Raw genomic sequence first — 18,245 nt, forward strand, 5'->3', positions numbered from 1 at the left:
AGCTAAGCTGGGGTGATGGGAAGCAGTTGGGGTCAGGGAGCTGCACAAAGGTCCCAGTTGCCCAGCCGACCAGCACAGAAAATGCTGAACTGTGAAACTATTTGGGGACTTGTCTTTTTTTTTTTTTTAATGGAAAGGACTTCTCTGCACATCTGTTCACTTTCCTGCCCATGCCAGCAGCTCAGCGGCCCCATTTTTTGGGTGAACGTTGCAGGCATCGTATAAAACCCATTCCATTTCCCGCATTAACTTTGCACAGGCCACATGGTCTCTTTTCTCTCAGATTCTTCACACGGCTGTTGTAAAGAGGGGTGGAAGAGAAATTTACATTACAACCTTCAGAGACAAGGCAGCCAAATTATGCCAAGGCCTCTGTCCCTCCATCTGTCCATCCATCCGTCCATCCATTAGAGCCAGGGCAAGCAGCACAGGGCTCTGGGTGGATGGCCCCCAAGATGTGCTTTACCTCCACCACCACTTTCTCTGCCTGGGTTACTCATTCATTGGGCAGGTATTTATCGAGGGCCCTTTTGCATACCAGGCACTGAGCTAGGCCTTGGGGATGAGGTGACCAAACAGGCAGGGTCCCTGGCATGGTGTGGCTTGCACAAAAGAGTACATGGGAAATGACAGTTGTGAGCGCTGTCATGGAAGGTGGGCCTAAGGAAAGAAGCTCGGTGTGAAGGGAGAGGGGAAGGGGTGGAGGAGCAGGACAGGCATTCGAGGCAGAAGAAACAGCAGATGTGGGCCCTGAGTGGGAGGGGCAGGCCCTTCTGATGACCCGAAAGGAGCCGGGTGTGGCAGGTACTGGCACACAGCCCTGTATAAGATGCCCAGACACACCTCCTCTCTTTGAGGTGCTTAGACAAGAGGCCTGTTACAGTCATACTGCTGAGGACAATTACAGAGACTGACATGCGTAGATACAGAACCCAGGTGCGTTTGTGAGTATCACAGATGACAGAGAGAGAAAAGATGAGGCACAGTCATGCATCACTGAATGACGGGGATACAGTCTGAGAAATGTGTCATCAGGTAATTTCGTCACTGTGTGAGCATCACAGAGTGACCTACACAAACCTAGATGGCATAGTCTCCCCGCACCTAGGCTGCATGGTACAGCCTCGGGCTCCGAGGCTACAAACCTGTGCAGCATGTTACCGCATGAATGCTGTAGGTAGTGGTGACACAATGGTGTTTGTGTATCTAAACAAATCTAAAGATAGAAATGGTACAGTAGGGGTGTGGCTCACGCCTGTAATCCCAGCACTTGCAGAGGCTGAGGCAGGCGAATCCTTGAGCTCTGGAGTTTTATAATAGCCTGGGTAACACAGCAAAACCCCATCTCTACTAAAAATTAAAAAACAAAAAACTAGCTGGGCGTGGTGGCACACACTTAAAGTCCCAGCTACTCAAGAGGCTGAGGCAGGAGGATTGCTTGAGCCCAGGAGGTTGAGGCTGCAGTGAGCAGTGATCTACCACTGCACTCATGCCTAGGTGACAGAGTGATACCCTGTCTCAAATTACCCAGTCTTAGGTAGTTTTTTTTGTTTTTTTGTTTTTGTTTCTTTGAGGCGGAATTTTGCTCTGTCACCCAGGCTGGAGTGCCGTGGCTCAATCTTGGCTGACTGCAACCTCCACCTCCCGGGTTCAAGCAGTTCTCCTGCCTCAGCCTCCTGAGTAGCTGGGATTACAGGCGTGCACCACCCTGCCCGGCTAATTTTTGTATTTTCAGTAGACATGGGGTTTCACCATGTTGGTCAGGCTGGTCTCGAACTCCTGACCTTGTGATCTGGTCACCTTGGCCTCCCAAAGTGCTGGGACTACAGGCATGAGCCACCGTGCCTGGCCTTAGGTAGTTCTTTATAGCAATGCGAGAACGTGTCCTTAGAGGACAGAGGCGGTGGGGGGTTTGATGTAGACTGAAGGGGAGCACCCACAGGACCACTGAGGCAGGCAGTGGCGAGATGCAGCCACAAACCAAGGCTGTGTGATGCAGTGTGAGGCTGGACAAGGCCAGGCAGCGTCCCCCTCCCACTTCTGGAGGGAGCTTGGCCCTGCTGAGGCCTTGATGGCCCTGCTGAGGCCTTGATGGCCCTGAAGCTCATCTCAGTCTTGTGACCTCCAGGACTGCGAGATAATCCATTTCTATTGTTTTAAGCCACTTAGTTTGAGGTGATTTGTTACTGCGGCCCCAGGAAACAAATACAATGATGGGCAGGAATCGGTGGAGATGAAGCAGTTTCCAGAGTGGTGAACACAGTGAGGAAAAGTGTGGGGTACAGTAGCGATTACCATTACTCAAGGCCTGACTGTGGCCCAAGCACAGTTTTAAGCATTTTATACACTTCCTGTTTCCCAGTAGCCTATACAATAAGTGATGTTTTACAGATGAAGAAACCGAGGCTCAGAGAGGTAATGTAACCTGCCCAAGGTACACTGGCAGGAAGTAGTGTAGCTGGGACTTCAACTCAGTTCTAATGGATTTCCAAAGCCCATGCTCTTTTTACTTTGCTCCTTGGAGGTTGGCCACTTAAGTGCCATTTATTTATTTATTCACTATTTGTTTATTTGAATAAAAATACTGAGTTTTTATTCACTATTTGAATAAAAATACTGAGTTTTGTTAGTATTCCAATTTGCAAATTAAAACTACATACCATTCCTTAATTTCTTAGCAAAAGTGGGACAAGTGGTAATTACTGAGCCACTTTCTGGCATCTGGCCCACTTTTTGTTGCTCTATTCTGGGCCACCACATGCCTGGTTAAAAATGGGGAACTATTTCAAAGGAAGATGGGGAGAACAAACACAGAGATGTCAGAAGCCTCTGCCACAGGGCGTGTGCCCAAACCCAGCAGTGATGGCTGCGGGTCCTGAGACTGAGACAGGCGGACAGAGACCAATACAGTTGGTGTGCAGCACCCATGGAGGAGGGCCTTGAATAGTGGGTTGGTTGAGACACGGTCCTCTGGACACAGAGCTCCAAGCCCTGTGAGCCTTTGGCAGTTTGTGAGGGAAGGGAGGGAGGAGGTGGAACCGTGAGCCTCGATAAGGCACAATGGCAGTGACAGCAAATACCATAGATTAAAAACCAGTATCCTCTTCCATTTTCTTTGATAGAATAAGCATAAGTAACCCAAAGGAGGGTCAGGAAATCCCACAATAAATGACTCTGAAATGTCTGTTAACAATGAACCGTGGAAAATCAAAGCATATTCAGTTAGATTAGGAAAAATGGGAACACCATGACATTTTGTATACTCCAAATTTGAAGAACAATATATAAGGGTAGATGGGTAATCCCCAGTGTTGGTGAGTTATATGGAGTAAACTGATAGAATCCTTTTGGGGATCACTCTGGTGTTTTATATTAAGTGTCTTGGTCTGTTTTGTACTAGTATTATTTGTATTAGTCCATTCTTACACTGCTACAAAGATACTACCTGAGACTGGGTAATTTACAAACAGGAGGTTTAATTGACTCACAGTTCCACATGGCTGGGGAGGCCTCAGGAAACTTACATTCATGGCAGAAGGTGAAGGGGAAGCAAGGCATGTCTTACATAGTGGAAGGAGAGAGAGATCAAGTGCAGGGGAAACTGCCACTTTTAAACCATCAGATCTCGTGAGGCCCCCCTCACTATCACAAGAACAGCTTCCGGGAAACCACTCCCATGATCCAGTCACCTCCCAGCAGGTCCCTCCCTCAACATGTGGGGATTAAAATTTGAGATGAGATTTGGGTGGGGACACAGAGCTGAACCATATCAACATTCAAGCTCTTTGACCCTGTAGTAATTCCAATATAAGAAGCCTAGCCCAAGGACACAATCTCATAAAGTTTATCCACAAAAGATGTTTGTTGTACTCATTGTTTAAAATAGGGGAAAACAGGAGATAACCCAAGTGGCTAGTGTCTGGCAGCCATCATGTTTTTGCCTCAACAATTGCAACACTTCTGCCTTTTTGGGGTAGTAGTGAGGAAGCCACTTCTGCCACTCTGTCTTCCCTATATTCTTTTTTATTTTTTGAGATGGAGTTTCACTCTTGTTGCCCAGGCTGGAGTGCAATGGAGCAATCTCGGCTCACTGCAACCTCCACCTCCCGGGTTCAAGCGATTCTCCTGCCTCAGCCTCCTGAGTAGCTGGGATTACAGGCGCCCACCTCCATGCCCGGCTAATTTTGTGTTTTTAGTAGAGACAGGGTTTATCCATGTTGGTCAGGCTGGTCTCAAACTTCCGACCTCAGGTGATCCACATGCCTTGGCCTCCCAAATTGCTGAGATTACAGGTGTGAGCCACCGCGCCCAGCCCCCCATATTCTTTATACCCCCGGGAAGAGCTGTGACTTAGCTGATGGGTGAAAATGAGCCACGAGTGACTGCATGGAGTTGTCTGCTATCCACCTGGCCCTGCCACCTCCTGAGCATGCAGCTGGTCAGGCCATGTCTCTAGGTCTGCAGGCCCAGTCCTCCTCACATCAGTCCCCAAGTCTAGATTTAGGGAAGAAAGCATGATTTTGGCTTCAGGCTTATGCAGCACTTGAAAATCTGGCTCCATCAGTAATAAGGTAGACACTGTATTTTAATTCTGGCCAGGTGCGTAAGTCCTTCACAGAATGGTGGTGAGGAGTGAGTGACTGAACTTTCCCCAGGATGTGCCCACCCATGGTGCATTCACTGAGAACATTCAAAAGAGGTTGCCTTAGAAACCAAAGTATCACAGGGAGGGATGGGCCTCTTGGGGCAGCAGCAGCAGCTGACGCAGGCTGACTCACAGCTGCTTCTAATATGCCAGGCTTTGTGTAAACAGGCTTTATGACACAAGTGGGCTGACTACAGTGCGATTGGAGTGTGACATCTGAGTCACTGTGAGGCTCTAGCTGGCTTCTTCCGGCCCTGGCCATAGGGTCCCCTGTGACTGTAACCTATACAAGCAGAGCTTGGGCATGCTGGATTTGCAGAAATAACCTTAGGCAGGTATTGAATAATTATTGGACATTAATTTCCCCTGCATTGTGTGAAAATATAAATCTTGGTCCACAAATGCCCTTGTTCAAGATTGTATTTTCCACAATGCCATCATTTCTCACTCTGTGAGTTCTTTGGTCCCTAATTGAGATTTCCATTGCATTTCTGACCTCTGAGACTTAAGTGGTGATGAGGCACAGAGAGGAAAAGAACATCTGTTCCTCAGTCATAGGTCCAGATAGGTAATCACTGAAACATCCACTGTGCTTGTCCATGTGGCCCTGTTCAGATTTGGTGGCTACCTCAAAGTGCAGTTCTTTGAAAACTAAACTCTGTTATGTTAAGCCATTGACAATTTAGGATAATTATTTATTTATTTATTTTACCATGGAATGACAAACTCTTCTGACTAGAAAAGGTGGGATAAGTACATTTCCTCCCAACCCAAAATAGTGAATAGTGCCACCATGAACCTAATTGTGTTAAACTGAGTGACTGAGACCCATGAAAACTGCCACAGCCCGACCCGCACCCCAGCAAGATGAATCAAGAAGAATCTCTTTTCTCTTCCTTTTTCACAGCCTGACCTGTACCCCAGCAAGATGAATCAAGAAGAATCTCTTTTCTCTTCCTTTTTCACAGCCTGACCTACACCCCAGCAAGATGAATCAAGAAGAATCTCTCTTTCCTCTTCCGTTTTCTGTCTTCCTTTCCCCATGTCCCATCAAGTCTGTTCTAGTTACTGGCTGGTGGGTCTGTACTATACAATGTACTGGGTTCCAGCACTATTGCTGTAGGAGTTGATTTATTTGGGTTTTCAAAGTTCTATGGGCATGGGACTGTTAATATGACATTTTTGTATAGCCTACTGAATCTTTAAAAAAGCGGGAGATGCAATAAATTTTGGGTTGGGTCAATGTGCTTAAGGAATGACTCCCATTCTTATGACAGCCTAGGCAGCAGCTTCTTGAGGAAACCCAAGCATCTGATTGAGATCCTTTTAACTAAAACAGGGCAGTTCAAGACATTAGGGAGAGCAGAATTTTGGATTTAAATTATGTTGGCTTTTCATTAGGTGATTTCATGCTTGGGCTTTTATCTCTCCCTGGGAGTTGAATCACTGGAGAAGGTTTTGTTAATACATGGAAATTTTTGTATTATTGAAACTTTCTATTTGGAGTATTTTAGGCTATTATTTGGGCTCATTGCAAAACAGTGTCTTTCAAACTTTTTTCTTAAATTAGGACATGCATTATACATCATGGCAGAAGCACAATTTTTACAAAACAAAAACATCTCACAGCCTGGGAAACACAGGGAGACCCTGTCACTACAAAAAAAAAATAAAAAGATTAGCTAGGCATAGTGATGCATGCCTGTGGTCATAGCTACTTGGGAGGCTGAGGTGGGAGGATCGCTTGAGCCTGGGAGTTCAAGGCTGCAGTGAGCCATGATGGCACCACTGCATTCCAGCTTGGGCAACAGGGTGAGACCCTGTCTCAAAAAAAACAAAAACAAAAAACATCTCAGCTGGAGTTCTGAAAGCAGAGACGGGGACAAAGGCTTGTGTGCAGGCAGTTTACTGGGAAAGTGACCACAGAGAGCAGGGCCAAGTGGCACAGGGTGCAAAACACATCAGACAGACAAGCACATGGGCTGAGTCCACCACCATCGTGGCAACCGCAGCTCAATCCCATGAGACCTTCTGAGGAGCTCATGGAATGCAGTGCAGAACTGTCTCCTCCGGGCTGAAAGGATGTGTATATCCACTGATACCTGTCCCAGGTTGGGCTCCAGGCTGGTCCTATGGGTGTTAACCCCTCTCCTTCCAGAGTGTACTATAAGGGGCACCTATGTGGATTTGGTTGAATTCGCATGAACTGTTTGGGGCATCAGTGGCTGGAGTAAGAGGTGAACAGAGAGGCTCTGAAGTGGTTCAAAGAGATGTTCAGTCAAAATATTTACCCTTACCGAGTGCAATGCACTGACATATTCTACTCTAGCTCATCACACACACACTAGTGGAGGCCCACTAACCAGTGGTTCTCAAAGTCCGGGGGTCCCAAGACCATATTTCAGGGGTCCTATGAGGTCAAAACTATTTTCCTAATACTGCTGAGATGTTTCGTTTTTTTCATCCTCGTTCTCTCATGACTATGCAGCGGAGCTTTCCAGAGGCTTCGTGAAAGGCGCTAATGTCACAGACTGAATGCACAAGCAGATATGAAAACCGGCTGTGTTCCATGAAGCCAGACATTAAAGAGACTTGCAGAAATGTAAAACAATTCTACTTGTCTCACTGAATTTTTTTATTTTAGAAAATACAGTTATTTCTCACAAAATATGTTAAATTTGTTCTTTTAGAATCAGCTTAGTATTACAACAATGATTTGGGTGAAATGTTTCTGTAACAGAAATTTTGTTTCTCATTATGTGATAAGAGTTAATTTTATAACTAAAAGGTAATGCATTTATTATCTATAAACAAATATTTAAAAATTGTCTATTTTAATTTTTAAATATATCTACATACACAAAAGGTCTTCGGGGCTCTCATTCTTTACAAGAATAAAGGGGTCCTAAGATTTTAAGAAAAGGCAGAGAATTGCTGCACTAAACTGATCATGACCCTCAAAAACACTGCTGCCCATAGTTTGCAAAACATTGGTGTTCCTTTCATGACCTGTAAGGACAGAGTGGTTGGAAACCAGAACGAAAAGTTAATCTGAGGCTTAATGTGCAATAGAACACTAGAGTCCACGAAGGTTCTATTCTGACCCATTTCAACCCCATTTCAGGCCCATCACCGGTCTGAGGGGAAGACAAGGGAATACCGCTGACATGAGCAGGAGTCTCACAAAGATGGGAGGGAACTGCTCGGATAACTGCTGGCTTTCTCTTCCAAAGCTTACAGCTACTGCCCTGCTTGACCAAAACTCAGTTAAGTCTAATCATGTAAGGGAGTCCAATCATGTAACGGAGTCATTCTCGACCATGGCTGCATATTGGAAGCATCTGGAAGATGTTAAAAAATTACCCCTGCCTGTGCTCTACTCCAGACCAATGAGTCAACATTTTCTGGACGTAGGCATAGGTACTGTTTTTTTTTTCCCTTTTTATTGAGGTGTAACTTGCATCAGAAGCAGAAATCTTAATAACTTAATGATTTTTTAAAAACATGTATTACCTCCATGTAACCATAACCACCACCCAGATCAAGATGTAGGGCATTTTCAATTCACCAGCAGGCTCCTTCATGCCTCCTCCTAGTTAATACTCTTCTCCAAAGGTAACCATTATTCTAATATTTGCCACCATAGATTAGTTTTTCCTGATTTTGAACTTCAAATAAAGGGAACCACGCAGTAGTTTACTCTTTTGTGTCTGGCTTTTTTTGCCCAATGTTATGGCCATATTAATTCATATTATTAGGTAGAGAAGTAATGCATTCTTGTTTGCATGGCTGTGTAGTGTTCAATTGTAGAAACAGTCCATGATTTATTTATCATTCTATACTTGGTGGAGTTCGCTGGTTCCCTTAACACTGCTTTTTTTTTTTTTCTTTTTTTTTGAGACGGTTGCCAAGGTAACCGTCTCGCTCTGTTGCCAAGGCTGGAGTGCAGTGGCACGATCTCGGCTCACTGCAATCTCTGCCTCCCAGGCTCAAGCAATTCTCCTGCCTCAGCCTTCCGAGTAGCTGGGATTACAGACGCCTGTCACCACGCCTGACTAATTTTTGTATTTTTAGTAGATACGGGGTTTTGCCACGTTGGCCAGGCTGGTCTCCAACTCCTGACCTCAGGTGATCCAGCCGCCTCAACCTCGCAAAATGCTGGGATTACAGGCGTGAACCACCACGTCCAGTCCCCTTATACTGCTCTTAAGTGTGGTGACATGCTATCACCATAAAATAACAGGAACTGGGACAAACTAGGGAACAGGAAAAGCAGATTCATGTTATCCATCTCATGCTTACTGGGTAAGGATATGGTTATTGTCCCCTTCCCAGCTCCTCCTCTGAATCTATTCTCCATTCACCAATCAGAATCACTTTTAAAAAACAGAAATCAGGCCATGTCACTCCTTTCCTTCAAGACTCCCAACAGCTTGATCCTAAAGTGCCTCAAACTCATCACACTTACACTTAAATCCACACTTCCTACACCAGCCTACAAAGCCCTTCACAATCTGGGCCCGGTCTCTCCAGGCTCACCTGGGACCACATTCTCTCTCGTTTGGAATGCTCTATGCCCAATGCCAGTCTTCTCTCTGTTCTTACGACACACCAAGTTCCTTCCCACCTTATGGTTTTTGCCTCACCTGCTTTATGCTTAGATCCCAACAGCCTCTCTCTGAGAGGCCTTCCTTGACCACCCAGTGTGAACCAGTCATCCGTTTGCATTCTAGAATACATTATCTTAATTCTTTGCATAGCACTCATCAAATTACGTTTCCTTGTTTATTTGCTTAGTTGCTTCACCCTGCTTCTAAAAATATAAGCTCTTTGAGAGAATCTTACCATTACTTCATCCTCAGTGCCTAGAAAAATACCTGGTAACACAGTGAGTACTCAACAAATATTTGCATCTTAGACATGAATCTGATGGCACAAGTACTAACTATACCCTTCCCTAAAACTAAGGGTTTGAATTCTGGGCCCCTCAGGACAAACAGGAGGAAGGACATCATTGCCCTTTGCAAATTACAATATAAATGCCTCTCTGGAGGAACTTCTTGATTATACTGACACTGATTTTTTTTTTAAGTCTGCTATATGGTAATGCAATATTGTATTTATTCTGTTCATTAACAACTAATACTTGAGAACATTTACAATATTCATTGAACATAATCTAAGAGAAGGTCAACTTACATTTTTTACTTCTCCTCTATTAATAAGACAGATGGTCAAATTAATTTATGATCAAAATTATAACGGCAAAAACATAAATAAATACGTGCTTGGTGTTAGTATGGTTACATACAATTCAGTTTTCGGTGTAAAGTTCTTTGGCTGCAAGAAAGAACATTTGGTTTACTTCACTAATAGAAATATCTCTTAATGCTGGAATGGCCTCCTCTTGGTATTTCTTCTGCTGTTGATTTCTAGCATAGTTATCTGTAAGAAAAGACCAAAAAGCTCTGTTTACCCAAGCAATTTCTTCTACAGTCTCTGTGTCTGATGGAGACCCACCACATAGTTTACTAGGCTGACATTTGGATAGTGACAAACATCATGTTTAACATAATTAAATGATTACTTAAATCCTCTCTTCAGAATAAATGTCCCAATTAAAATAAAAACATCCCCACCTCTACTAAAAACACACACACAAAAAATTAGCCGGGCGAGGTGGTGGGCGCCTGTAGTCCCACCTACTCAAGAGGCTGAGGCAGGAGAATGGCGTGAACCCGGGGGGGGCGGAGCCTGCAGTGAGTCGAGATCGCGCCACTGCATTCCAGCCTGGGTGACAGAGCGAGACTCCATCTCAAAAAAAAAAAATAAATAAAATAAATAAATAAATAAAAATAAAAAAATAAAAACACAATCAGTAAAGTACTTTTTTCATCTCTAACTTGGAAAGAAATTAATATTTTAATCAACCGTACAATGATGATTGAAGTCTCATTTGCACATTTCTCATGGGAACAGAATTATATCCAGGCCTTGAAAATGTATTTAAATCAACACTGCAAAACTATTAAATCATTTGGTATAAATATTCATGCAAACTTAACAATTTCCCCTCTTTGCACAAATTACCTATTTGCTGCCAATTCCAATCAAGAATGCATGGAATGCAGTGTATTAGAAAGACATTTAAAAATAACAGAATTGATTTTCAAAATACATTGTAGAGGCTAATAAAGGTTTTGAAAAGTTGAAAAATCATACCAGGGAACTTAAAAAATACTTTACTTTCTAGAATTTAAGCAAGCTCAGGAGTCTGATTTATTTTCATCTTTAGACTTGAAAGAACTTTAAAAAAATAAAACCAGATGAATGTGTTGTGGCTCTTTTATCCACTTAATCGGAATAAAGAGTACACAGTGATCCTGAGGAGGATACACACCCCCAAAGTCCTTTTTCTGAACAAGGTCTGCGTGTACTATTTGCTATCCCTTGATCAACGGTGTCTGTTTCCCTCAGGCAAAGTTAATGGGAACATATTATAAACACATATAGCATATACTTGTGGTTTTTATGGGAACATACACCTGCTAACCAGTGCTATAATTCATTATAATTTATTTCCTCCATGAATATAGCTAGTGCATATTCATCAGAACTTAATTCCTTCATGCAAATATTTCCTTTTGTATAAGTTTGTATTCATTTCTCTTAGTAGCTTCTTTTTACTGTCCCAGTGTGTGTGTGTGTGTGTGTGTGTGTGTGTGTGTTTGTGTGTGTTTTCTTTTAGGATGGAGTTTCACTCTTGTCACCCAAGCTGGAGTGCAGTGGCGGGATCTTGGCTCACTGCAACCTCTGCCTCCTGGGTTCAAGTGATTCTCCCGCCTCAGCCTCCCAAGTAGCTGGGATTACAGACGCGCACCACCAACGTGGGTTTTGCAGCCCGTTCTTTGTTGCTTTTCTGGGTAAAAAACTCCACTCTTTCATTGCCCCAGAACTTTCCTTTTATATAAAGTTACCTGTGATTGTATGAATGGAGTCGAGTGGAGAGGTACTCATCATGTTAATCCCAAACAAGAGCACGTAGCCAATTACTATAGCAATAAGGAGGTAGACAGGTAACGCAACTGCCCAATATCTGCCAAAGAGAATATTAAAGTACATAATAGACACTTTAAAAAAGTTGTAATTCTCAAGAGTCGGTCACAAAGTCAACACTTTTTTAAATTTAAATTTTATAAAGTAATATGTGTACATAAGAGACAAAGTTCCACGAGGCTTATAATGAAAAACTGCAGTCCTCTATCCCACCATCCCAACCCTGGGGTCTCACTCTCCAAAAAGAAATGCTTTGAGCACTTGAGCTGTCTTCTGGTACTTACCTCCTCATTGCTACAAAACATGCTCATATTACTATTTCCTCATTTTTTTCCATTACAGACATTTTCTCTAGGCTTCCTAATATGGAGATGAGGAATCAACCTCCTCCTATCCTCTTCTATACTTACATCACAATTTCTCATTATAGCAGCAGGTTTTAGAAATAATTGTACCTACACAAACAATTTTGCAACTGAGGATCTTAGTACATTATTATTATATATTTTCTTGTACAACTTTTTTTTTCTGGAATAATTACATCTTTTTGTCTGTTCACTTGGTTTCCCGGGTATCCACCAATATCAGAGCCCTCAAATTCTCTGATAGGACTCTATTATGCCTCTCAGTATCATTATGTACATGGAGTGCTATTTTTGAGTGGTTTTTTTTTTTTTTTCTTTTTTTTGAGAAAGCATTTCCCTCTGTCACCCAGGCTGGAGTGCAATGGCATGATCATGGATCACTAGCCTCAACCTGCTAAGCTCACTTCAGCCCTGCAAGTAGCTGGGACTATAGGCACACACCACTACACCTGGCTAATTTTTAATTTTTTTTGTAGAAATGGGGTCTTGAAATGTTGGCCAGAGGTTTTTTTTTTTTTTAAATGATTTGTTCTCTATTATTTTCTCTTTCTGGAACTTCTAATAGTTTGATTTTTAACCATTATACTTTCTTCTATTTTCATTTTTTTTGTTCTAACTTCTAGAGATTAACTTTGTTTTATTTTCCAATCTTTCAATTAAAATTTTAATTTTTGTTATCATGTTTACAATTTCCAAATACAATAATTTCCTGTTTGCATAGCATTCTGTTCTTGTTTCATAGTTATAATTGTTTCTTACCGCTGAGAATTTTATGTTATTTAAAATTTTTTTCTGTTTCCTGCATTATCGCTATTTCCTTCAAATTCCCTTTACTTTTCTGCTTTTTCATTTCATGCTAGAGGCTTTCTTTTAATGTCTGGTAACTTAGAGTAGTCCATTCATATTTAAAAATGAAGTGCTAACAAGTGAGTTGGAAGCACTATGTGTATGTGGGCAGGGATGGTCAATTGGTCAGCCTTACTCTAAGAGACTTGGCCACTTCACTAGGGTCCTCTAAATGTCAGAAATTATAGATCCTTTCTCTCGGGCTGGTCAGCTTCCTCAGGAAAGAACTATCTATCTTTTTCTGTGAGGAGTAGGGTGGTATAAGCCTGGAAGCCCCAAGAGGGAAGATGGAAGATGGAGCAGCAGGTAAACCTTCTCATTAAGCCATGTAGATTTTCACTTACTTCCCTGTTTTCAGTAAGATGCCTCATTCCCACACTCAGACTTAGTGGCCCCCATGCTAGAGACTCTTACTTAACCTTGCCAGAGAGTAAAACTCCTGTTTTCTGCAGGGGAGGGCAAGGCGGGCCTCCCAGCTTTGAGGGCTGAGGGAGATTTGAAGGCTGAAGCCTTCATATGTTCTTTAAACATGTTTTCAGTCCAACCCAGAATTAAAGAGCTACCTGGTACCCCAATGTCTCAGCTATTCTGGAGTTCTAGGGCACAAATATTCTTGCTGGCTTCCCTACTTCAGCAACGTGAAAATCACAGAAACAAAGGCAGTTACCTCTCACCTATCGCAATCCACTTTCCAAAATGTGGTTGATATCTCTTTTCTGCTATAGTATTGTTTCTGTGGTTTGTATCTTCAGTTTTTTTTTTTTTCCTGTAGGGTCATTTTAACAAGATTTTTGGAGGAAATGGATGGAGATAAACGTGTGTTCATGCTACCATCTTTAATTAGAGATGTATCAATAGCGATCTTTAAAAAGCTTTCAATTTCTATATGGCTATTCATGAATTTTAAGGGAACAAATATTTAAGATTTGGGTAGGTTTAAGAAATGATATGACTCCTCAAAACAGCATTAATTATATCCTCATTTAAGAAATATATTAAACTTACTTTTGAGGCCAATAGGTTAAACCTAAAGAGTTTAGCCAAGATTCAGGAATAAAGGCCCACACGAGGTAAAGTACTGTAGAAAAGAAAAAGAAAAAAAAGAGGAAGAGAAGTCAGTAAGACATACATCTAATCTATCAACCTATTAAGATTCAGATACAACAGAAAAGCTCTTTTGAAGTGTCCCTGATTCACTCAGAAATGATTTTTGCCTCCTTTCAGTTCTTCTAGCTCCTTGTTTGCACAATTCTTATAATACTTATAATTACTGTATTAGTCTTTTTTTTTTAACATCTTAACTCTCACATTATATTTTAAGCAATTCAAGGATACAAATCATGGCTTAGCAATTGTTGTAATCCTTATTACCTAGCAATTTGCTTTATGTACAGTAAGTGTTCAATACTTCATCCCCACAAGGTTGAAGTAATTATAGATATTTAATTGCTCAAAGGGAAATTTACCTATCCTAGTTCTCATCCACCACATACTGAGCTTCTGCCCTATCTCCCAGAGTACAATGTTATTTCCCTCAATCCCAAATCTCGGCACTCTTTACTGTTATCCTACCATAACAACAATGGCTAAGTTCTGAGCACTCACTGTGGGTTAAGCACAGTTCCAAGCATTCTGTACGCATTAAGATAATCCTCCAAGACAATCCTCCAAGGCAAGTACGCAATTTTAAATGATGAGGAAATGGAAGCTTAGAAAGGATACATCACCTACCCAAGGTAAGCGGCAGAGACAAATTTTAACTACCTACTACATCAGTGATGATGCATTCTTTTCTTAACAAATATGTATTACAGAATTCTGTATGTCAGGAGTGTGAGACACAATATTGAATCCAAAAGAGATGGCTTCTGCCCTCCCTAAACTAAAAATCTAGTGGTGAACAGAGAAGACTAAATTGGTATTTTCACTACATTGTGGTAAGTGCTCATGAATGAGTAATAAAAGATGACATAGAAGCACATTAGAAGGCCCTCCTTCCACTCCGTATCCTCCTTCCCCTTGCTTAATTTCTCCCCATAGTACGTTATCACCTGATACTATACACGTTTTTCTTATTTAATTTGCCCATTGACTATCTCCCCCTAGCATGAGAATAAAGACTCAAAGCAGGGCATTTTTGGCTGTTTTGGTCCTTCCTGGCCTATAACAGTGCCTGGCACATGGTAAGCACCAATAAATACTTGAATTACTTTTTGGTTGTGGGTATCATGGAATTTAATTTTGTTTTGAGACAGTTTCGCTCTTGTTGCCCAGGCTGGAGTGCAATAGTGCAATCTCAGCTCACGGCAACCTCCACCTCCCGGGTTCAAGCGATTCTCCTGCCTCAGCCTCCCGAGTAGCTGGGGTTACAGGCATGCATCACCATCCTGGCTAATTTTGTATTTTTAGTAGAGGCGGGGTTTTTCCATGTTGGTCTGGCTGGTCTCAAACTCCCGACCTCTGGTGATCTGCCTGCCTTGGCCACCCAAAGTGCCGGGATTACAGGCGTGAGCCACCACGCCGGCCAGAATTTAAGCCTTAAAGTGATTGCTTTTATTTATTCACATAGCTTCTAATCCTTGACACACTCTTTGAACAAGGATTTACAAAAGTGCTAACAATAACATCAATAGCTAACACTTATTAAGTCCTTAACTGTTCCTAGGCGTTATTTTACGTGCTTTACATAAATTACCACAGTTAATCCTCACAACAGTCAGAAGAGGCAGCAGAGTGAAGTCAGCCAGTGTATTTGGGTTCAAATTTAGAAGGCTTTTATTTAGTAGCTTTGCAATCTTGAGCAAGTTACTGAAACCAGAGGATGCTCATCTTTAAAGGACAGTAATAACAGAACCTACCCCATAGAACTCTTTCATGCATCATAAGCATTTAATAACCATCATTATCACTACCCTTTTACAGATAAGGAACCGGAGGCTCAAAAAATTTGCTGAGGGTCCCAGCTCACATGGCTAATCTGTGGAGGAGTCAGAATTTGAACTCAGTTGTAACTTCTTCACTTCACTTCAGTTGTAATAGCCTGGCCATTACATTCATCTGCAAGCTGTACTGATGGTGCAGGCTGATATATTTTAGTTAGGGTTCAGAAGTACTACCACTCGTCCACTTTCCTGGTTTCCAAAGAGTTGCAGAACGTTGGATCAGGGACATTCAATTTTCTCCCTCTTGTGTGCCTCAAAATTCCCAAATCATTTTGGGGAGAGACTTGGGACTCGCTGTGTGACTGGGCACATTAGTGTCTCAGTGAGCGTCAGTCTCCTTATCTGTAAAATGGAATGTTATGGGGTTAAATTAACGGAGATCCAGGACGCAAAGGACACACCTTTCAACCCGACTTCTCTGGCCTACTTCTTTTGTTCCCCAGATCCCGCAGGGCACACTGGTGCCATCACAAGCTCCTCGGGTCCAAACCCTCTCACGCCCTCATTCAAGGCCTTTCCACTTCTTCCCTCCCTCCACTCTTTTCTAATCAGCATCAGTGCCAGGGGGAAAGGCCTCAGTAGAAAGCCTTGACTTTCCAGTCTGGTTTCAATGTCTCTCCACCATGCTCCCTGACACTCATCACACTGAGCATTAACTGTAGATTTACCCATCTGTCTCCTCCACAAGACCACGACCTCCTTAAGGGCAGGGACCAGGCTTTATTTACTTTGCCATCGCGTCTGGTGCTGTATAAATATTTGTAGAGACTAAAACCTCCTAGGCTACTGCTGGCACACGGAACACTCAACAAACACGAGATCCCTTCAGATTTTCTTAAAAAGAGACATAGGGAGAAAGAATAAACAGTTCATGTGTGCAGTCTAACCAATGTATTCTTCCCTTGTCACTGAACGCCAGAAAAAGCCCCTGGCCATCCATCAGGAAAGTACTTACTGAAGCCAAATTGGGAGCTTAAGAAAAGAACAAAGCCATAAATCGCTCTTTCTGGCAATGGCGACGGTGAATTTTCCACCATTTTTCCTGGGGCTTTAGACAATCTGTGGAAAAGGAACACAATCAGCCGTCAGCGATGTGCTCCCTGGCACCATTGGTCCATTCTCGCCTCCTCGCTCCGCCGGGCGTATACGGCCTCCGCCGCGCAGAACCGCCTCCCGCGCCTCCGTCCGCAACCCGCGCCCCCGCCTCGCGCGCACACAGGCACTCAGCCTGGCGCGCGACCCGCAACAGAAGGGGTGGCGGAGGATAGGGCAGGGAGGGGGGTTCTTGGGGGGACAGACGCGCGCTCCAGCTCTGCAAGCGTGGCCTCCCTATGGGAGGGGAGGGCAGGGAACAAGGCTCGCGCGGCGCCCAACAGCATGCGGGCCTACTAGGTCGCGGCGCCCAGGCCCCGGGCCCCGCCCATTCGTGGAGACTTCTATTTCTCATTCGAGGCGGGGTATTGGGGGCACTCGACCTCGGGTCCTTCATACGCCCACCCAGGCCCCTCCTGACACCTCGGCCACCTCAGCACTGAGTTCTCTGCGCAAGCGCCGACGGGGGAGCCGCAGTGGGGGAGAAAAGCGGAAAACCTGAGGGAAAAGCCTAGGCGCGACGGCAACCCCCACTGTGGCGCAGGCGCACGACGACCCTCCCCGGATGGGAGCCAGCGAGCGCGGGGGCGGGCGTGATCCCGCGTGATCCCGCGGCTTGCTAAGGCGAAGGAGGGGGCGGTGGGGTGCGACTGCGCACGCGCGCTGCCAGCCCACGTGACGCACCTCCCTTTAGCGCCGCCACCCGCTCCCTCCCGCCGTCGGCTGACGTGGAGGGCCGGAGGTGGCGGTGGCGGCGGCGGCGGCGGCGGCTGCTGCTGCTGCTGCTGCTGCCCGCGTCCGAGGCTCGCGGGCGGCGGGCCCGGGTGAGTGCACACCCGGCGCGCTGCCGGGCTCCCGGATGTGTCACCTAGTCCCGCTGCAGCCGAGATGCCGGGGGAGCGGGGCCTTCCACACCCCCTCCGTGGGTGTGTGGTGAGTGTGGGTGTGTGCGCGTCGCCTCGCGTCCCTCGCTGCGGTGCCTGCTGTGTCTGCATGGGTTGGGGGCCCGCGCGATGAGGGGGTGTGGCCGCCATTGCCTGCCCCAGTGGGTTTGCCCCCTTGGTCTGGTGCCCCTTCGGGAGCGAGGCCCTGGGATGCCGGTGCGAGAGTGGCAGTAGTCTCTTTGTGCGCATCCCCCCGCTGCCAGTGCCTCGGCCGGTGCGTGGCTGACACCCCCGCTGGGTGGAGGCGCCCGCGCTCGCGTGTCGCCTCGTGGCCCCCTTTGTGTCGGTGTCCGCGCTCCCTGGCGGCTGCGTGGGCGCTCTCGGCCTCGCAGGTGGCCCCCCTTTGTGTTACTGC

General features: G+C 44.6%; 2 protein-coding genes across 18 annotated transcripts in view; one reads left to right on the plus strand and one right to left on the minus strand.

The window, feature by feature from the left end:
* Positions 1 to 7,259: 7,259 nt before the first annotated feature.
* Positions 7,260 to 17,566, minus strand: PIGP (phosphatidylinositol glycan anchor biosynthesis class P). 5 transcript variants are annotated; one of them, XM_054468870.2, is made up of 5 exons: positions 17,445 to 17,566; positions 16,810 to 16,913; positions 13,918 to 13,990; positions 11,623 to 11,741; positions 7,260 to 10,090 (listed from the first exon to the last, which is right to left on the minus strand). In XM_054468870.2, exons 2-5 carry the CDS (start codon positions 16,889 to 16,891, stop codon positions 9,960 to 9,962), a joined length of 405 nt encoding a protein of 134 aa, XP_054324845.1. In that variant the 5' UTR covers positions 16,892 to 16,913; positions 17,445 to 17,566; the 3' UTR covers positions 7,260 to 9,959. The 5 variants fall into 5 exon arrangements, with proteins under 5 accessions (XP_054324845.1, XP_054324842.1, XP_054324843.1 ...); XM_054468867.2 differs by having other exon boundaries at positions 17,379 to 17,530; XM_054468868.2 differs by having other exon boundaries at positions 17,370 to 17,502.
* Positions 17,556 to 18,245, plus strand: part of TTC3 (tetratricopeptide repeat domain 3) — a 130,789-nt gene continuing 130,099 nt past the window's right edge. For 7 of the 13 annotated variants that reach the window (XM_063659739.1, XM_063659735.1, XM_063659736.1 and 4 more), the window contains exon 1: positions 17,612 to 17,770. The gene's annotated coding sequence lies outside the window, so the exon portion shown is untranslated. Of the gene's footprint in view, positions 17,880 to 18,245 lie in introns of all 13 variants that reach the window. The other 6 variants (XM_063659743.1, XM_063659733.1, XM_063659732.1 and 3 more) reach the window with 6 other exon arrangements.

This window comes from Pongo pygmaeus, chromosome 22 (genome assembly GCF_028885625.2).
Source record: "Pongo pygmaeus isolate AG05252 chromosome 22, NHGRI_mPonPyg2-v2.0_pri, whole genome shotgun sequence".
In the NCBI taxonomy this organism is placed as follows: domain Eukaryota; kingdom Metazoa; phylum Chordata; class Mammalia; order Primates; family Hominidae; genus Pongo; species Pongo pygmaeus.